The 17,798-nt window shown below is 39.2% G+C and overlaps 1 protein-coding gene across 11 annotated transcripts in view; it reads left to right on the forward strand.

The window, feature by feature from the left end:
* Nucleotides 1–11,758, forward strand: part of LOC133633779 (bromodomain-containing protein 4-like) — a 36,650-nt gene extending 24,892 nt beyond the window's left edge. For 7 of the 11 annotated variants that reach the window (XM_062026462.1, XM_062026458.1, XM_062026459.1 and 4 more), the window contains 9 exons: nucleotides 163–261; nucleotides 339–716; nucleotides 796–1,407; nucleotides 4,693–4,784; nucleotides 4,881–5,001; nucleotides 5,153–5,286; nucleotides 5,399–5,589; nucleotides 5,666–5,933; nucleotides 10,374–11,758. In XM_062026462.1, coding sequence (XP_061882446.1) covers nucleotides 163–261; nucleotides 339–716; nucleotides 796–1,407; nucleotides 4,693–4,784; nucleotides 4,881–5,001; nucleotides 5,153–5,286; nucleotides 5,399–5,589; nucleotides 5,666–5,933; nucleotides 10,374–10,439 — 1,961 coding nt within the window. In that variant the 3' untranslated portion in view covers nucleotides 10,440–11,758. The remainder of the gene's footprint in view (nucleotides 1–162; nucleotides 262–338; nucleotides 717–795; nucleotides 1,408–4,692; nucleotides 4,785–4,880; nucleotides 5,002–5,152; nucleotides 5,287–5,398; nucleotides 5,590–5,665; nucleotides 5,934–10,373) is intronic. The other 4 variants (XM_062026452.1, XM_062026453.1, XM_062026456.1 and 1 more) reach the window with 4 other exon arrangements.
* Nucleotides 11,759–17,798: the final 6,040 nt, after the last annotated feature.

A 17,798-nucleotide genomic window follows, 5' to 3' on the forward strand; every position in this document is an offset into this window, starting at 1 on the left:
TGTTGTTTGTTTAATCCAAAGAGGTTTATTAGGTCTTCAAAAAATTATGCAATTTGTTATTCTTATAGCCAGACCTGTGTGTTTACTTCCGTACCTGACGGTTTCAGCTACAATTGTTGCCTTCCTCAGAGGTTGTCACGTGATGTTGTGTGTTTGTCGCAGTAGAAAAGCCTCTGGAAATGACAAATGTCACCAAGTTAAAGACAGGATCTTCATCCTCAGGCACCAGTGACTCCTCTGATAGTGACGACTCTGACAATGGTACGACACATAAATAGACGTTAACTTATATATATATATTTTTTTTAAATCAAATATAATATTCCTGTGTTTACCAGGGCTGGTTCCCAAACAGCAGAAGACTCTGTCAAACAAGGACACCAAAAGGCCGCAACAGCAGTCTGTCGCCAGCACCGCCGGCCCCGTCGCTCCGCAGCATCCAGTAGTCCAGACCAAACTGCCATTTGTCCCTCCTTCCCATGTTCCAGTCTCTGTCCCTGCTCTGGAGTCATCACAGTTGCTGACCGCTGGATTTGACCCTTTGGCCCACTTTATGAACCCTCACATGACACAGCCCAACACTGAGCCCAGTCCAGTCCTTACCACCCCTTGCCCCGCCCTCACCTCTGGTCTCCTCAACGTAAACACACCTAGTGCGCCGACACCCACTGAGCCGCACCCGTTTTTAAATCAACATCCCATCATACCTTCACCGGGTGAGTAAACCGTTGTGCCAGGAGTCGAGGTTATGTCAAATACGTGTCTATCATGTACTTATTTTCCTTTATTTTACAGCCATCCATAACGCTCTCCCCCAGCAACCAGCAAGACCCAGCAACCATGCCGCGCCACTTCCTCCTAAGAACTCTCAGCCACCGCCATCCACGGCCCCCCCTCTGCCTGTGTCCTCACATCAGCTTCAGAGCACTCTTCCTCTCCCGCTCCCTCAGCCCGTTTCACGCCCCCGTGTACCTTCGCCTCCGTCGCATGGCATCTTAGGAACCCTCTCTGCTCAACCTCCGCAAGCCCTTCTGGAGGACGACGAAGAGCCGACACCCACCACCGACGACACGCCACACCTCAGCCAGGTCCAAAACTTCTTGCAGTCACTTCAACCGCGGTTATCTGTGCAGAACCAACCGCTGCACGCGCACTCGCCTGTACAAAGCGCACCTCATTTAGTGCCCTCGATGCACACGCAAGCTGTAATGTCGTCCGCCCCCGTGACGTTGCAGCGGCACAGCTCTGGCCACGTTCACGCTCAGCATTCCTTCCCGCACACTTTCGCCACAGCGGTGCAGCAACAGAAGGGGGCGACGCTCCAGCAGAAGCTGCAGCAGCTGCAACAACATCAGCAGCAGCCCTCTCCACGCATCAAAGGCGAGCCTTTCTCTACAGGTAAGACAGGCAAGTAAGCACCTGCAGCTGTCCAGGTTATTTATATTTCTTCTAGGCTGCAGCTATCAATTATTTTAGTAATCCATTGCTTAGTTTGTTCAATTAATCAAGTAATTGGATAAAACACACTTTATTGCCTCAATGCGTTTTTCAGGGAAAATAATTAAATTCAACAATTTTTCTGCTAGCCATAACCTTCAACTTCTATTTAGCTATTTGTTTACCACTTTCTCTTTAACTTCTTTTACCTTATATTTATCATTTTACCTTTGTTTACCTTCTATTGCTTGTATTCAGACATTTGACTTCTTCCCGGAAGTGGGGAGAAAAAAAAGCGGTGGTCAACCAAGCCAAGAAGGCTGTTGTGCAGCAAGCAACGTACAAACTGAGTACGCAAGGAGCCTAGATTTTCCTGCAAAATGCAGATATGTAAGCAAAAAGTCCAACACTGCAGTGAAATAGATCCCTATACTTATCGCTATAGTTAAAAAAAGTATTTTCGAGTTATAACAAGGATTATCCGTCAGTGGAGTTCCCAGATATATTGAACTATCGTGTGCTCCCAACTTCATTCTACACGACAAAACAAATGGAAACTTGTAAAGGATGGAGGGCTAAAACTTCTTTGTGTGTGGCTGGGTTAAAGAAATTGGTATCAAGACTCTCCCGGATAAATATGCATTGTTTTTGCTCGGGTAAGGTTGCATTTAATGATTCAACTTTCAACACCCGTGACTGCATATGCATTTTACCAAATTATTATCATATTTAGATTTTGCTCTGTTATCATATGTTATCTTACACATTTGTGTTTCTCTCTTGGTGGTCCATTGGATTCGATGACATCTCTTCTCCCATAATGGTGATTAGTGTAGCTTAATTGTTAAGGTTGTGAATAGATAAGTGGCGAGTGTGAGATCAGGTTGGAGGGTTCCGGTGACTTCTTTGATGGCTCCAAAGTCTGAGGCACACCTTTTCCCACATGTGGGGCATAATGCGCCCTCGCTTGGAAAAAGAGGAGTTTTATTCATGCGCTCGCGACGCCAATGGCGCTGTTCTTCACGGGCTTGCACCAAGGATACCTCAAGTCCTCTACAGCACAGTGACAAGTTGACATCCAGGAGTCTCTGTCCTTAGCAAGGTGCTCCAAGTTGGAAGGATCCACCCCACGCTTCTTTAAGATGATCTTTGAGGCGTTTCTTTTGCCCTCCTACACTACGGCGACCAGTGGGAAGTTCTTAGTCGAGAAAAGTGCGGGGGAGTCTATTTTCTTCCATGCGATAAACAAGGCCGACCCATATGAGCTGGCGCTGGATGATCAGAGCTTCGACACTTATGCAGCTAGTGCACTGGAGAATGGTGACATGTGGAACGCGGTCTGCCCAGGTGATCCCAATGATCCGCTGAAGGCATCTCACATGAAAGGCTTCAAGACTCTTCATGTGGGCCCTGTATAAGGTCCAGGCCTCACAGCCGTACCGGAGGGCAGAGATACACACAGCCTTGTAAACAGCAGTCTTGGTGGGGATGGTAATGTTTCGATTTCTGAAAGCGTGATTTGAAAGACGACCAAAGGTACTTGTCACCCGTGACTGCATATCCATTTAACAAACGACAATTACTGAATCATCACCATATTTAATTTTTCTCCTCTTATCATATGTACTTTGACACATTTGTGTACAAAATAAACAAGAGGGAAGACGTAGAATGTACTTTTCTGACAAAGTATTATTGACTCTTGATTTTCTGGTTTCTGTTTTTTTAAAGATTAAATTGCAAATGATATCACCATTATACTTCAATGGGAAATGCTGAACAAGTAAAGTACATTAAAAGTATATCAAACAAACCTTTAACAAAGTGGTCACTGCAAACTTGTGCGTTCTTTGACTGCTCCCTTGTACTAGAGTGCATGCCACTTTTGTTGTCGTCTTTTGTAAAATCTTGCACTCCTCCACCCTTCTTGATTATCCCTTGAGGAACTCTGAAGAAACGTTGATCTTTTTTGCGATTTGAATGGCTCGTATTGTCGACTACAACGCAAGCATAGGGCCATTTTTCTTCTAGAAAGGCTAAATGGCACATAGAACCATTGAGAGCAGACACTGCTTGACCACCACGCATATTCAATGAGGCAGACGTGTCCTGGACATGATGTCATTAAAATGTACTTTCTTTTATCTGTTTACCATATTTTACTTTCTGTTTACCAGATTTACCCTTTTACCTTCTATTAATTTACGTTTACTTTCTATTTACCTTATAACCTCCTATATACCTTGTTTTACTTTCTTTTGACTTTATTTTACCTTCTATTTACCAGTTTTTTACATTGTTTCCCTTCTATTTACCAGTTTTTTACATTGTTTCCCTGTCTATTTGTACTTGTTTTACTTTGGGGTTTTTTTGCATTTTTTAATGAGGTCCAGTTGTGATCGATTTTATTAGGTAAACTCACTAAATTATTAATCGAATCAACAGAATATATATCAAAGTTTCTAAACAAATTAATTGATTAATCATTGCAACCTTAATTTTTTGCTTTGCAGAGTGTAGTGCTTTAGAACACTTGATAGGTGTACAGCATTCTCGGGTTAGCAAATGATTTATGTTACCGTATTGACAATATAGAAGATAGGCATTCTTTGTACTGAGATACAAGGTTAAAAAATATGGGTCGTCTTATATTCGGAGTCTGGGGATTTATATATGCAAACCGGAAGTTAGCGCCAAAGTGAATCAAAGGGATTCGTAGGTGAACTCAAGCTTTTCTTCCTGTCATTTAAGAACACACACAAGTGACCTGGATAGATGCAATGTTGACACAATTCCGCTTGAAACAAAAAGTGTCTTAGCGGTTATCTGCAGGTTAGAAACAAGTTGCAGATAATAAGCTAATAAAAGTGTCAAACATCAACTGTTGAGCACTGTAACCCTCTTTATTATCTGCTATATCACTGTATTGAAAACATTTTTCAAACAATTACTGTAGTTTGTTTTGTCTGAAAAAATGAGTCTTGAAAAAGAGGGTATTTTATATTCATTGTGGTCTTATATATGCGGGTCAAGCTCTAATCTAAGAAATAATTTCATTAATCCTCTTAAGAATTAAACATGAAGTCCATTTTGTAAACAAGCAAGACAAATGATCTTAAACTCTTTATGTTCAAATCTAACGTCAACTGTGAGCTTGTGAAAAAGCAGCTACTTTTAATAACCAAATAAATAAGTGCCCTTTGCTGCTTAATAGCTGTGTTGGTTGAACATTTCCAATGCTTGCTACTGTTCCAGGTTGCCTGCGTGACAGCCCCTCACCACTAATGATGCACTCTCCCCTGATGCCTCACTTCCAAACAGGATCTCCCTCACAGATCAAGAAAAATGTCAGTAATTCCCCTTGGGACATTACATCGAGATTGTATAATCAAATAAGTGTGTTTTTGTGTTTGAATGTAATAATTATTTGACTGTTTGTATAGGATCAGAGATCTAACTTGGTGGGGGTCAGAGAGGAGAAACCCTCCCACTCACCAGTGCTGCCCCCATCCCCGTTCAGCCCTGCCATGCGTCTCGACACACAAAAACCTGAGAGTAAACACAGTAAGTATGCTCCACAATTAAACCACCTAGTATTTGTTCTCTGCTAATGGTTTAATATAGGCCCCCCAAATCTGGTCATCTAAGTAAATGTTTTAATAAAAATGTCTGTTTGATTTTTGAAAGTTAATCCGGTTTTCTTGGCTCTCTTAAGAATTAGAAGTAAAGTCATCGGATGGTTCTCGCTCGATTTCTCGCCTTCCTGACACCCTGGTGCAGCCTTGCCCTCAGCAGGACACTAAAGTTAAACAAGAGTCCAAAACGTCCGTCGGCCCCAAGAGGACACCGGTATGTTTGAGCGACAATTACTGCACAAAACCTGACACTGTACTTAACCTATCACAGGAAACACGCCATTCGTGTCTCACTGGAGTTCAATTACTTGCCTTCTCCATCCCAGGACGTGAAGTTAAAGAACATGGGCTCTTGGGCGAGCTTGGCCCAGAGGTCGCAGTCCACACCGGCATCTGCAGTTCGCTCCTCCAGCGATAGCTTCGAGCAGTTTAGACGTGCTGCCAGGGAGAAGGAGGAGCGGGAGAAACAGCTGAAGGCTCAGGCAGAGCAGGCCAGGAGGGAGCAGGAGAAGCTGCGGTAAGCAACCACAGGACACTCATGTCTCATATTATTTCTATTTCAAGTCAACATGCTTTTTCTTTTTCTTTTACAGTCGCGACGACGAAGACACTGTGGAGCACTCTCGCCGTACACAGGATGACGGCCGCCGTCGCCATGAACAACTACAGCAACAGCAGCAACAGCAGCAATCACCACTTGCGGCCACGCCTCCGGCTTCTACCCCGCCCACTCAGTCCCCACAAGCTCCACCCATCCAGCCTCCGGCCCCGCCTCCAACTTCCTCAGCTGCACAGAATGCCCTCGACCAACAGAGGGAGATGGCGCGCCGCCGTGAGCAGGAGCGCCGCAGGAGAGAGGCAGTATGTACTTTGGACTTGTTTCCACGGTTGTTCTTATTTTGTGTGTGTATGTACAAGCGGTAGAAAATGGGTGGATGGATGTATGTATGTATGTATATACATATATGTGTAAATACGTATATATGCGTGTATGTGTATATATATATGTACCGTATATTAGGGATGTCACGGTATGAACATTTCTTATCACGGTTATTGTGACCAAAATTACTATCGCTGTAATTTTAAATGTGCTCCAAATTTTCAAAAACTACTTACCCGGTATACTGAAATCTTTTTTAACGAAGTTTTATTTTGAAAAAAACCCCACAAACAATACATTCAAAATGTATGCATGTACCTCAAGTAGAAAGTTGAATGTGAAAATGAAAGCAACACAAGCATTATAAACAAAGTAATATGGCAGAAACAAAATAATACTATAAATTAATAAAAATAAATGTGAACATTTCAGAAGATGGCCCCTTATGCAGGTAAGACTTAACTGCACTTTTTGTCCATATAGATAAAAATAGTGTTCATATATGAGGTAGATAAAAATAGTGTTCATATATGAGGTCTAGTCTTACACATAGAACTGCACGATTATGGGTAAAATAATAATTAAGATTATTTTTATCAATATTGAAATCACGATTATTATTCAGGATTATTCATTATGTTTGATAAAACAGTGTTGGGGTGTGAACGGGACACCACGTAATTTTTTATATCTAATAAAAATGCTCTAGATAATCGTTATCTATATATTTAAAGACAAACATTTGTGTTATTGTTCATTAATAGTATCAGTGTGCCAGCTTTTTTATTACGTGATGCCTTTACCTCTATTTTTACATTTTCATAGAGAGAGGTATTTTTTAAGTTATGTACACACATTTACATGCTGTTTTGGGACAGATCCATTGAGAGTTGAGCAGAAATATGTCATATAGGTATTAACCATACACCATAAAACATTAACAAAATGCTATGTCACATGAATGTTACTAAAGTAATGAATTACTTTGTAGAATGAAAAAAAACATTAGTAATGTAAAAAACATGGTGTTTACTTTTTCATATCAATATAAAACACAAAGCAGTTTGGCGAATGAAGATAAAGTCAAAGAAACAAGCTCTGTTTTTCTCCAACAACCATGTACTTCAGTGCAACAGTTTAGCCAACAAAAATTAACAGGAGTGATACCTCTCACATCTAATGCACAGCACACTCTTTGTGCCTCACCGAAAACTCAGCCTGTGTTCAATTCGATGAAATGACAAAACATTTGAGCTACTATTGATGTTATTTGAACACTGACAATGTTAGCAGTTAAATTAAATGACGAGTGAGCATCCCAGTAAACAAACTATCGGCTTTATAAACAAGTTGTGACATCGTTCCCGGCACATCGCCTGCTGCATGGTAACTCTCAGTCCCAGCAGCTGACGGAAGGACACTAGTTGAACTTTCAAAATGAAACCGCAGCATCAAATATTTTTCTCCTCCAATAGCATTGCGCTCTTAAACGCACAGTAGAAGCGACTGAAATGAAGTTAAACGGAGCCATCTACTCCGTTAACTCGGAGGGAACATTTTCAAAGCAAAGTCTGTGTAGTCGTCGCCGCCATGTTTTCTCGAGCGTAACAGCGCAAGTGCGCATGCGCTGCGGCGCTCCAGTTTTCAGGAAGTAAGCAGTGTTGCCTAAAATGCATTAATGAATTATGTTTTTTCTGTTAAAAATGTAAACGGTATTAGTAACCATGTGGAAATTTATCGCAGTTTATCATTATACCGTTTACAGTTACATCCCTAATATATATATGTGTGTGTGTGTGTGTGTGTGTGTGTGTGTGTGTGTGTGTGTGTGTGTGTGTGTGTGTGTGTGTGTGTGTGTGTGTGTGTGTGTGTGTGTGTGTGTGTGTGTGTGTGTGTGTATATATATAAATGTGTATATATATATATGGGTATGTATGTATATATGTGTATATAAGTATGTACCGTATTTTCCGCACTATAAGGCACACTTAAAATCCTTTTTTTTTTCTCAAAACGCGACAGTGCGCCTTATAACCCTGTGCGCCTAATGTAAGGAATAAGTTTGGTTGAGCTTACCCACATCGAAGCTATTTTATTTGGTACATGGTGTAATAATAAGTGTGACCAGTAGATGGCAGTCAAACATAGGAGATAAGTGTAAGCTGCACTATAATAGCAATATGACTCAAGTAAACAACACCAACATTTTATATGTTCCATTGAAAATATAGAATATTACACACGGCGCTCAAAAATCTATCAAAATCTATCGATGTGCTTCAACATACGAGTATTATTATGGTGTGTATAAGGTAAGACATATTATCTGGTGTTTTGTTTCGCAATAATATGCAAAAGCAACTTTTCTTACCTTCTGGTACCTGCTGATCTGTATTTGGGATCTGCATAAATCCTGAAAAATTGTGCGTGTCTGCCTTTGTAGTCCGTGGCGACACTGTAGTCGATAAGCTTCGTCTTTTTCTCTATCTTCTTGTTATGGGACATTTATCTTCCGCTGTTGCTATTTCTAATATAAAGTAGTGTAAAGTTCTTACGTATATCTGTCAGTAAACTCGCCATGAACGCGCTAAAACATACCAGTGAGTTTACATTATTAACCCAAGGAACTTTAGTTATTAGAGAGTTCCATGCTGCTCCGTTATTGATTTAAGTAGAGTCTGAATGTCATTAAAACAGTTAGCTCCATCTTTTGACACGTCTTCCGCTACACCGCTACAACAAAGAAGATGGAGAGAAGACGCTGCCGAAGGTGAGCCACGTAAATAAGACCACCCGATAAACGGCGCATTCTGAAGTGACTGTCAGAAAGCGACTTGAAGATGATCTGTAAAACATAATCTATGCAACATTTTGACCAAAGAACCACCATTACATGTTATGTAGACCACAAGGAAGTGTTTTCAATTTAGAAAAAAAATCATAATATGACCCCTTTAATGCGCCTTATAATCCGGTGCGTCTTTTGTATGAAAAAAGACCTGACTAGACCCGCTCTTCGGCAGTGTGCCTTATAATCCGGTGCGCCCTATGGTCCAAAAAATACAAAACAGATCCGACTGTGAAAGTGTATCGCAGCAACAACTTGTGAATGAATGGCGGTTGCGAGAATCCAGTCCAGGCGTCTATCCTCCAAGTTGACAGCGATCCCAAACATCCAATATTGTCCAATAATACCATCCAATTGTCGCTTCAAGAAGTTTTATTTTGACAAAATAATGCGGCGTATAAATTGAAAAGTTCCTCCAAATGTCACGGCAGGCTGACATTAATGCGTCAGACTGATTATATTATATAGTAGTGGTGTGTTTATTGCCCACAAAACGGCGCATCCGGAAGCAACTGTGAGAAAGCGGTTGTTATGGGAATTCTTTTTTTATAAAAAAATACAATCATGTGTGCTTACGGACTGTATCCCTGCTGACTGTATTGATCTATATTGATATATAATGTAAGAACCAGAATATTAATAACAGAAAGAAACAACCCTTTTGTGTGAATGAGTGTAAATGGGGGAGGGAGGTTTTTTGGGTTGGTGCACTAATTGTAAGTGTATCTTGTGTTTTTTATGTTGATTTAATAAAAAATAGAAAATCTTTTTTATTTTTTATTTTTTTATTTTTTTCTTGTGCGGCCCGGTGGTTGGGGACCACTGATGTAGACCACAAGGAAGTGTTTTCAATTTAGAAAAAAATTATAATAATATGACTCCATTAATGTGCGCTATAACAGTGGTCCCCAACCTTTTTGTAACTGTCAACGCTTGAAAATTTGTCCCACATATGAGTGTGAATGAGTGTAAATGGGGGAAGGAGGTTTTTTGGGTTGGTGCACTAATTGTAAGTGTATCTTGTGTTTTTTATGTTGATTTAATTTAAAAAATAAAAAATAATTATTTTTTATTTTTTTTAGTTTCTTGTGCGGCCCGGTACCAATCGATCCATGGACCGGTACCGGGCCGCGGCCCGGTGGTTCGGGACCACTGCTTTATAATACTGCCTTATATACTGTATGTAAAAAGATAAAAAAATAGACCATTCATCGGCAGTGCGCCTTATAATCTGGTCCGACCTTATGGTCTGGAAAATATGGTATGTATTGTATATGTATATATATATGTATGTGTACATATTTGTGTATGTATATGTGTACATATGTATGTGTTTTAATGTGTATATGTGTGTGTATGTGTGTATGTATGTGTGTGTATGTATATATATATATATATATATATATATATATATATATATATATATATATATATATATATATATATATATATATATATATTATCTAACATGGTGATATATATATCTATATCACCATGTTTACAGCCCTGCCCTAAACTGTGATTGTTACCATCCTCATGATGCTCCACTCTGCTCTCTCTTCTGCTGCAGACTGACACCATTGACATTAACTTCCAGAGCGACCTGATGGCCAGTTTTGAAGAGAATCTCTTTTAAGAGGTGATGGATGTGTAAGAAGGACCTTCACTCACACACACACACACATCCACTAACATCCATATATGGACTACATTGTTCCTGTCCTTTTTCTCACAGCTGGCTTGTGTCCGGTGATGGGGTGGGCGACAGATTATATTGAATAAGCGTCTTTTACTCCGAGCGCAGATACGTTTTGGTGTCTGACACGATGTTTATAGTTGTTGGACAACACGAAAAAAGAAAAAAAAAAATCAAGAGTTCGATGTTAATCTCAGAAATGAAGAAGACAAGCAGATGTTCCCTCTCATCAAATAGTGTTATTCCCACATGGAGTTTAGCTGCCCTCCACATTGGCTTGTTTTCTCAGGACACACAACGGAATGAAACACTTTACAAAGACATCCCCTCGTCTAACCCTCATCCTTGCACGAGTTCACTTGAAACAAGACCGCGCTATGGCGCTTAAAAAAAAGAAAAAAAAAAAAAAAAAAAGTCCACGAGTGTGTCCTTTCTGCCTTAGCGCTCTGGCCTGTACTCTCTATGATCACGCCCTACAAATTATACATATTATATATAAATAGATACATGAATATATATTCTATACAAGGACAAGTCAATGCTGAAGAGAGGAATTTGGTTTGTGTGGCGGCCTGTGTCGATCTCTCGGAGCTTTTGTTTTTTGTAGAATTACTGTAAAAAAGAAAAAAAAGAAACATTTTTTATGATTCTATTGAGGATTTTTTTTTGTCTTTTTCCTCTTATTTTCCCCTCAACTCTATGCCAAAACTGGTTGCTAAAAGTCCATTCACATTTGTTTTTTATTCGCTTTACATGACAGGATGTTTTTACTGCTATTTAATTCACCCTCCTCGTCCTCTTTTAAATCAGCATTCTGCTCGATATTACGGACGTCACAACTTTTCTATCCGCACTTATACTTTGCATCACGTTGTACATGTTTTAGGGCTTTTAGCCGCCTTCATCTTCTTCTTAACACCTCCTGCAGAGTTTATGTACATTTGTCACACTTTCTTGTAGATTTTTCTTTCGGTTGTGGGACATTGGTCGTGACTTTTGCTCTGTACACTGGCCCACAGTTTTGTTTTTTTAACGTCCTTTAGTTGACTTGACTTTCTCTTCTTACTCCTTTTTTTTTAAAGTTTGTTTGGACTTCTTATTTTGTTTCTTTTTCTTTCTTAGGCTCCTTCCTCCCCCAATTAATTTTATCCAGAACAACCTTGTTGGTATGTTGACAAATGAGGCATTGAGGTCAATAGATTCATCTTCAGAATATGGACATGTTTTTTTTAAGAAAAGTATTAAAATAATATTTAAAAAAAAACTTGAACTGTTCTGTGTTTGGCTGCTTTGTTACTCATTTACTGACAAGACTGTGGTATTGTTATTGTGAGATTCAACCAAAAGGGGGCGCCCTCGTGAAAACGTGGATGCTTCATTTAAGCTGAATTGAAAAATCAGCCTGTACTGACTGAGACACTATTACACAATAGAGCAGGGGTCACCAACGCGGTGCCCGCGGGCACCAGGTAGCCCGTAAGGACCAGATGAGTAGCCCGCTGGCCTGTTCTAAAAATAGCTCAAATAGTAGCACTTACCAGTGAGCTACCTCTATTTTTTAAATTTTATTTACTAGCAAGCTGGTCTCGCTTTGCTCGACATTTTTAATTCTAAGAGAGACAAAACTCAAATAGAATTTGAAAATCCAAGAAAATATTTTAAAGACTTGGTCTTCACATGTTCAAATAAATTCATACATTTTTTTTCAGAAAGACAATTTTAGAGAAAAAAATACAACCTTAAAAATGATTTTAGGATTTTTAAACATATATACCTTTTTACCTTTTAAATTCCTTCCTCTTATTTCCTGACAATTTAAATCAATGTTCAAGTGATTTTTTTTATTGTAAAGAATAATAAATACATTTTAATTTAATTCTTCATTTTAGCGTCTGTTTTTTCGACGAAGAATATTTGTGAAATATTTCTTCAAACTTATGATTAAAATTCAAAAAAAATATTCAGACAAATCTAGAAAATCTGTAGAATCAAATTTAAATCTTATTTCAAAGTCTTTTGAATTTCTTTTAAAATGTTTGTTCTGGAAAATCTAGAAGAAATAATGATTTGTCTTTGTTAGAAATATAGCTTGGTCCAATTTGTTATATATTCTAATAAAGTGCAGATTGGATTTTAACCTATTTAAAACATGTTATCAAAATTCTAAAATGAATCTTAATCAGGAAAAATTACTAATGATGTTCCATAAATTATTTTTTTTATTTTTTCAAAAAGATTCGAATTAGCTAGTTTTTCTCTTCTTTTTTTCGGTTGAATTTTGAATTTTAAAGAGTCGAAATTGAAGATAAACTATGTTTCAAAATTTAATTGTCATTTTTTTTGTGTTTTCTCCTCTTTTAAACCGTTCAATTAAGTGTAAATATCATTAATTATGAATAATAACATAGAGTTAAAGGTAAATTGAGCAAATTGGCTATTTCTGGCAATTTATTGAAGTGTGTATCAAACTGGTAGCCCTTCGCATTAATCACTACCCAAGAAGTAGCTCTTGGTTTCAAAAAGGTTGGTGACCCCTGCAATAGAGAGCTATTCATTTATTTGTTTATTATTTTGGTATAATGCAGTGCAGTTGTACAATAATAAACCTAAGTAGGTGTAAACCTTAATTAAAAATTAAAACAGTTAAAAATGTTACCATTTTAACATAACTCATACTAGTTATATTATAGTTATACTATTTTTAAATAGTCTTAAATGTGTCTCAGAAGTCCTGCAATAGTGTGTCTTGGAAATGCGTTTCCAAAAATCTAGCCTTTATTTTGGAATTTAGAGACTGCAAGCCATACTGGCACACACCATGTTGTGTGTCTAGCTTTAATGCTAATGAATGTTTTTCTTCAAGCGCAATTATGCACTTTATCTAACTTTTTACACACATGTGATCCTTAGCATGTCCAGTAGACGACATATCACATACTATAATGTATCGTTAAAGGCCTACTGAAATGAATTTTTTTTATTTAAACGGGGATAGCAGATCTATTCTATGTGTCATACTTGATCATTTCGCGATATTGCCATATTTTTGCTGAAAGGATTTAGTATAGAACAACGACGATAAAGATTGCAACTTTTGGTATCTGATAAAAAAAAGGCTTGCCCCTACCGGAAGTAGCGTGACGTAGTCAGTTGAACATATACGCAAAGTTCCCTATTGTTTACAATGATGGCCGCATGAAGTGAGAGAGATTCGGACCGAGAAAGCAACAATTTCCCCATTAATTTGAGCGAGGATGAAAGATTTGTGGATGAGTAAAGTGCAAGTGAAGGACTAGTGGGGAGTTGAAGCTATTCAGATAGGGAAGATGCTGTGAGAGCCGGGGGTGACCTGATATTCAGCTGGGAATGACTACAACAGTAAATAAACACAAGACATATATACTCTATTAGCCACAACACAACCAGGCTTATATTTAATATGCCACAAATTAATCCTGCATAATAACACCTGCGTGTTTGTTATGCTAGCTCCTAGCTCCTCTGCTAGCTCCTAGCTCCATAGAACACGACAATACAATTCAAACACCTGATCAACACACACAATCACTCAGCCCAAAAGACCGTTCACCTAACCCAAGGTTCATAAAGCTTATATATTTTTAAAAAGTTACGTACGTGACGCGCACGTACGGTACGGTACGTGTTATGCTAGCTCCTAGCTCCTATGCTAGCTCCTAGCTCCATAGAACACGCCAATACAATTCAAACACCTGATCAACACACACAATCACTCAGCCCAAAAGACCGTTCACCTAACCCAAGGTTCATAAAGCTTATATATTTTTAAAAAGTTACGTACGTGACGCGCACGTACGGTACGGTACGTGTTATGCTAGCTCCTAGCTCCTATGCTAGCTCCTAGCTCCATAGAACACGCCAATACAATTCAAACACCTGATCAACACACACAATCACTCAGCCCAAAAGACCGTTCACCTAACCCAAGGTTCATAAAGCTTATATATTTTAAAAAAGTTACGTACATACGCAAAAAAAAGTTGCGCACATACGGTCAAGCGACCAAATGTTTAGAAGCCAAAGCTGCATACTCACAGTAGCAATTCTGCGTCTTTGTCATCCAAATCAAAGTAATCCTGGTAAGAGTCTGTGTTGTCCCAGTTCTCTACAGGCGTCTGTGTATCGAAGTCAAAAGTCCTCCTGGTTAGAGTCTCTGTTATCCGAGTTCTTCCATCTTGACTGCATCTTTCGGGAATGTAAACAAAGAAGCGCCGGCTGTGTACTGTTGTGGCTGACTACGTTCGAAAAATACGTCCATTTCGCACCGACAACTTTCTTCTTTGCTTGCCCAGCTTCCTTCTCCATAATGCAATGAACATGATTGAAACAGATTCACGAACACAGATGTCCAGAATACTGTGGAATTATGAAATGAAAACAGAGCTTTTTCGTATTGGCTTCAATGTGGAAGGCATACCCGTGTTCCCCGGTCTACGTCACGCGCATACGTCATCCTCAGAGGCGTTTCGAACGGGAAGTTTAGCGGCAAATTTAAAATGTCACTTTATAAGTTAACCCGGCCGTATTGGCATGTGTTATAATGTTAAGATTTCATCATTGATATATAAACTATCAGACTGCGTGGTCGGTAGTAGTGCGTTTCAGTAGGCCTTTAAGGAGTGGGACAGGAGGACACAAACGCTAGCAACAATAGCAAAGCTGTTAGCTGCAGTGTTAACATTACACTCACATTTTAACAGCAACAGCATGCTATAATATAATAAATATGAAATCACCAGACTTGGAGGATGTTCATTCAGTTTCATTTTGTAGTAAAAATGTAGATAACAGACATGACTCAAACAATAGTTTGTAAAAAAAAAAGTAATCACTCAATTCTAAGGAAATTATGCAATCAATACATTTTCATTTTCAAAGCAAAGTATCAGTTTAAATCTATTAATTAGTCTGCATTTAAAAAGGAATGTTCACACCTTTGAGCACTGTTGCACCTAGTAGATTGACATGTATCATAACTCAAATAGGAGATATGTCAACTGGGACAATGACAAGTAGTGTCAAGCTTCTTCACGAAGGTAAATCGTAAATAAAAACAGAATACAATGATTTGCAAATCCTTTTCAACCTATATTCAATTGAATAGGCTGCAAAGACAAGATATTTAACGTTCAAACTGGTAAACTGTTATTTTTTGCAAATATCTCATTTGGAATTTGATGCCTGCAAGATGTTTAAAAAAAGCAGGCACAAGTGGCAAACAAGACTGAGAAAGTTTACACTTATTTGGAACATCTCACAGGTGAACAGGCTAGTTGGGAACAGGTGGGTGCCATGATTGGGTATAAAAGCAGCTTCCATGAAATGCTCAGTCATTCACAAACAAGGATGGGGGGGGGGATGTTCACCACTTTGTGACCAAATGTGTGAGCAAATTGTCGAACAGTTTAAGAACAACATTTCTCAACGAGCTATTGCAAGGATATTTAGGGATTTCACATCTACGGTCCGTAATATCAACAGGTTCAGAGAATCTGGCGAAATCACTGCACGTAAGCGGCAATGCCCGTGACCTTCGATCCCTCAGGCAATACTGCATCAAAAAGCGACATCAGTGTGTAAAGGATATCACCACATGAGCTCAGGAACACTTCACAAAACCACTGTCAGTAACTACAGTTCGTCGCTACATCTGTAAGTGCAAATTAAAACTCTACTATGCGAAGCCAAAGCCATTTATCAACAACACCCAGAAACGCCGCCGGCTTCGCTGGGCCCGAGCTTATCTGAGATGGACTGATGCAAAGTGGAAAAGTGTTCTGTGGTCTGACTAGTCCAAATTTCAAATTTTTTTTGGAAACTGGACGTTGTGTCCTCCGGACCAAAAAAGAGGAAAAGAACCATCCGGATTGTTATAGGCGCAAAGTTCAAAAGCCAGCATCTGTGATGGTATGGGGGTGTATAAGTGCCCAAGTCATGGGTAACTTACACATCTGTGAAGGCACCATTAATGCTGAAAGGTACATACAGGTTTTGGAGCAACATATGTTGCCATCCAAGCAACGTCTTTTTCATGGTTATTGTCTTGCTTATTTCAGCAAGACAATGCCAAGCCACATTCTGCACGTGTTACAACAGCGTGGCTTCGTAGTAAAAGAGTGCGGGTACTAGACTGGCCTGCCTGTAGTCCAGACCTGTCTCCCATTGAAAATGTGTGGTGCATTATGAAGCGTAAAATACGACAACGGAGACACCGGACTGTTGAACAATTTAAGCTGTACATCAAACAAGAATGGGAAATAATTCTACCTGAAAAGCTTCCCAAACGTTTACGGAGTGTTGTTAAAAGGAAAGGCCATGTAACACAGTGGTAAAATACCCCTGTGCCAACTTTTTTGCAATGTGCTGCTGCCATTAAATTCTAAGTTAATGATTATTTGCAAAAAAATTAAGTTTCTCAGTTTGAACTTTAAATATATTGTCTTTGCAGTCTATTCAATTGAATATGAGTTGAAAAGGATTTGCAAATCGTTGTATACTGTTTTTATTTACGATTTACCCAACGTGCCAACTTCACTGGTTTTGGGGTTTGTAAAAGGCATGTGCACTGGTACTGGTACAGAAAACTTCAAGCAATATGTCTTGTAAACAGAAAACAATTGGGCGGAAACGAGTCACACCGTAAGAAAGCGCCTAAAGTAAATGGGATTTAAATACAGGAAAGCTAAAGGAAAGCCGTCATTGACACCTAAACAGGAAAAAACAAAGGGGAAATCAATGGTGAACTAGGGATGATTGGTAAGAAAGTCGCATCTTGTGATGAATCATAGGTAAATGTGATGATGCTGAACTCTAAGTTTGGTACTGTTCCAATGAGCTTTATGAAGACGACTGCCTGAAGAAAACATGAAGATTTCCACAATTATTAATGATTCCCTAATTATTTTCAGGGATTGTAGTTGACAGGGCTATGTTTTAAGGTGTATAGCGAGGCCTGCTTATTCCCCCCATTGCCCCCTCCCCCAAAGTCCGGGAAAGCTCATCTAGCTAGAGGTGGGTCAAAGGTGTTGGTGTGTCCATGAGGAAGGTCTTTCCCCTTTATTAACTTCAAAAACAAGTGTTCAAGCCCCTCTTCTCTCAAAGTGGAGCAAATGAGTTAGGGAGTTGATCCATTTTTCTCACACACATTACTGTTAGAACATCGATAAAAAGTCACTTTTGCATTGTGACCTTTACAAAACAACTGTGTTCGCCTCATGTTGAGTCTCTCTCACACGTGTGACGGAGAGACCAAGTAGTTCA

This window comes from Entelurus aequoreus, linkage group LG18, assembly GCF_033978785.1.
Source record: "Entelurus aequoreus isolate RoL-2023_Sb linkage group LG18, RoL_Eaeq_v1.1, whole genome shotgun sequence".
In the NCBI taxonomy this organism is placed as follows: domain Eukaryota; kingdom Metazoa; phylum Chordata; class Actinopteri; order Syngnathiformes; family Syngnathidae; genus Entelurus; species Entelurus aequoreus.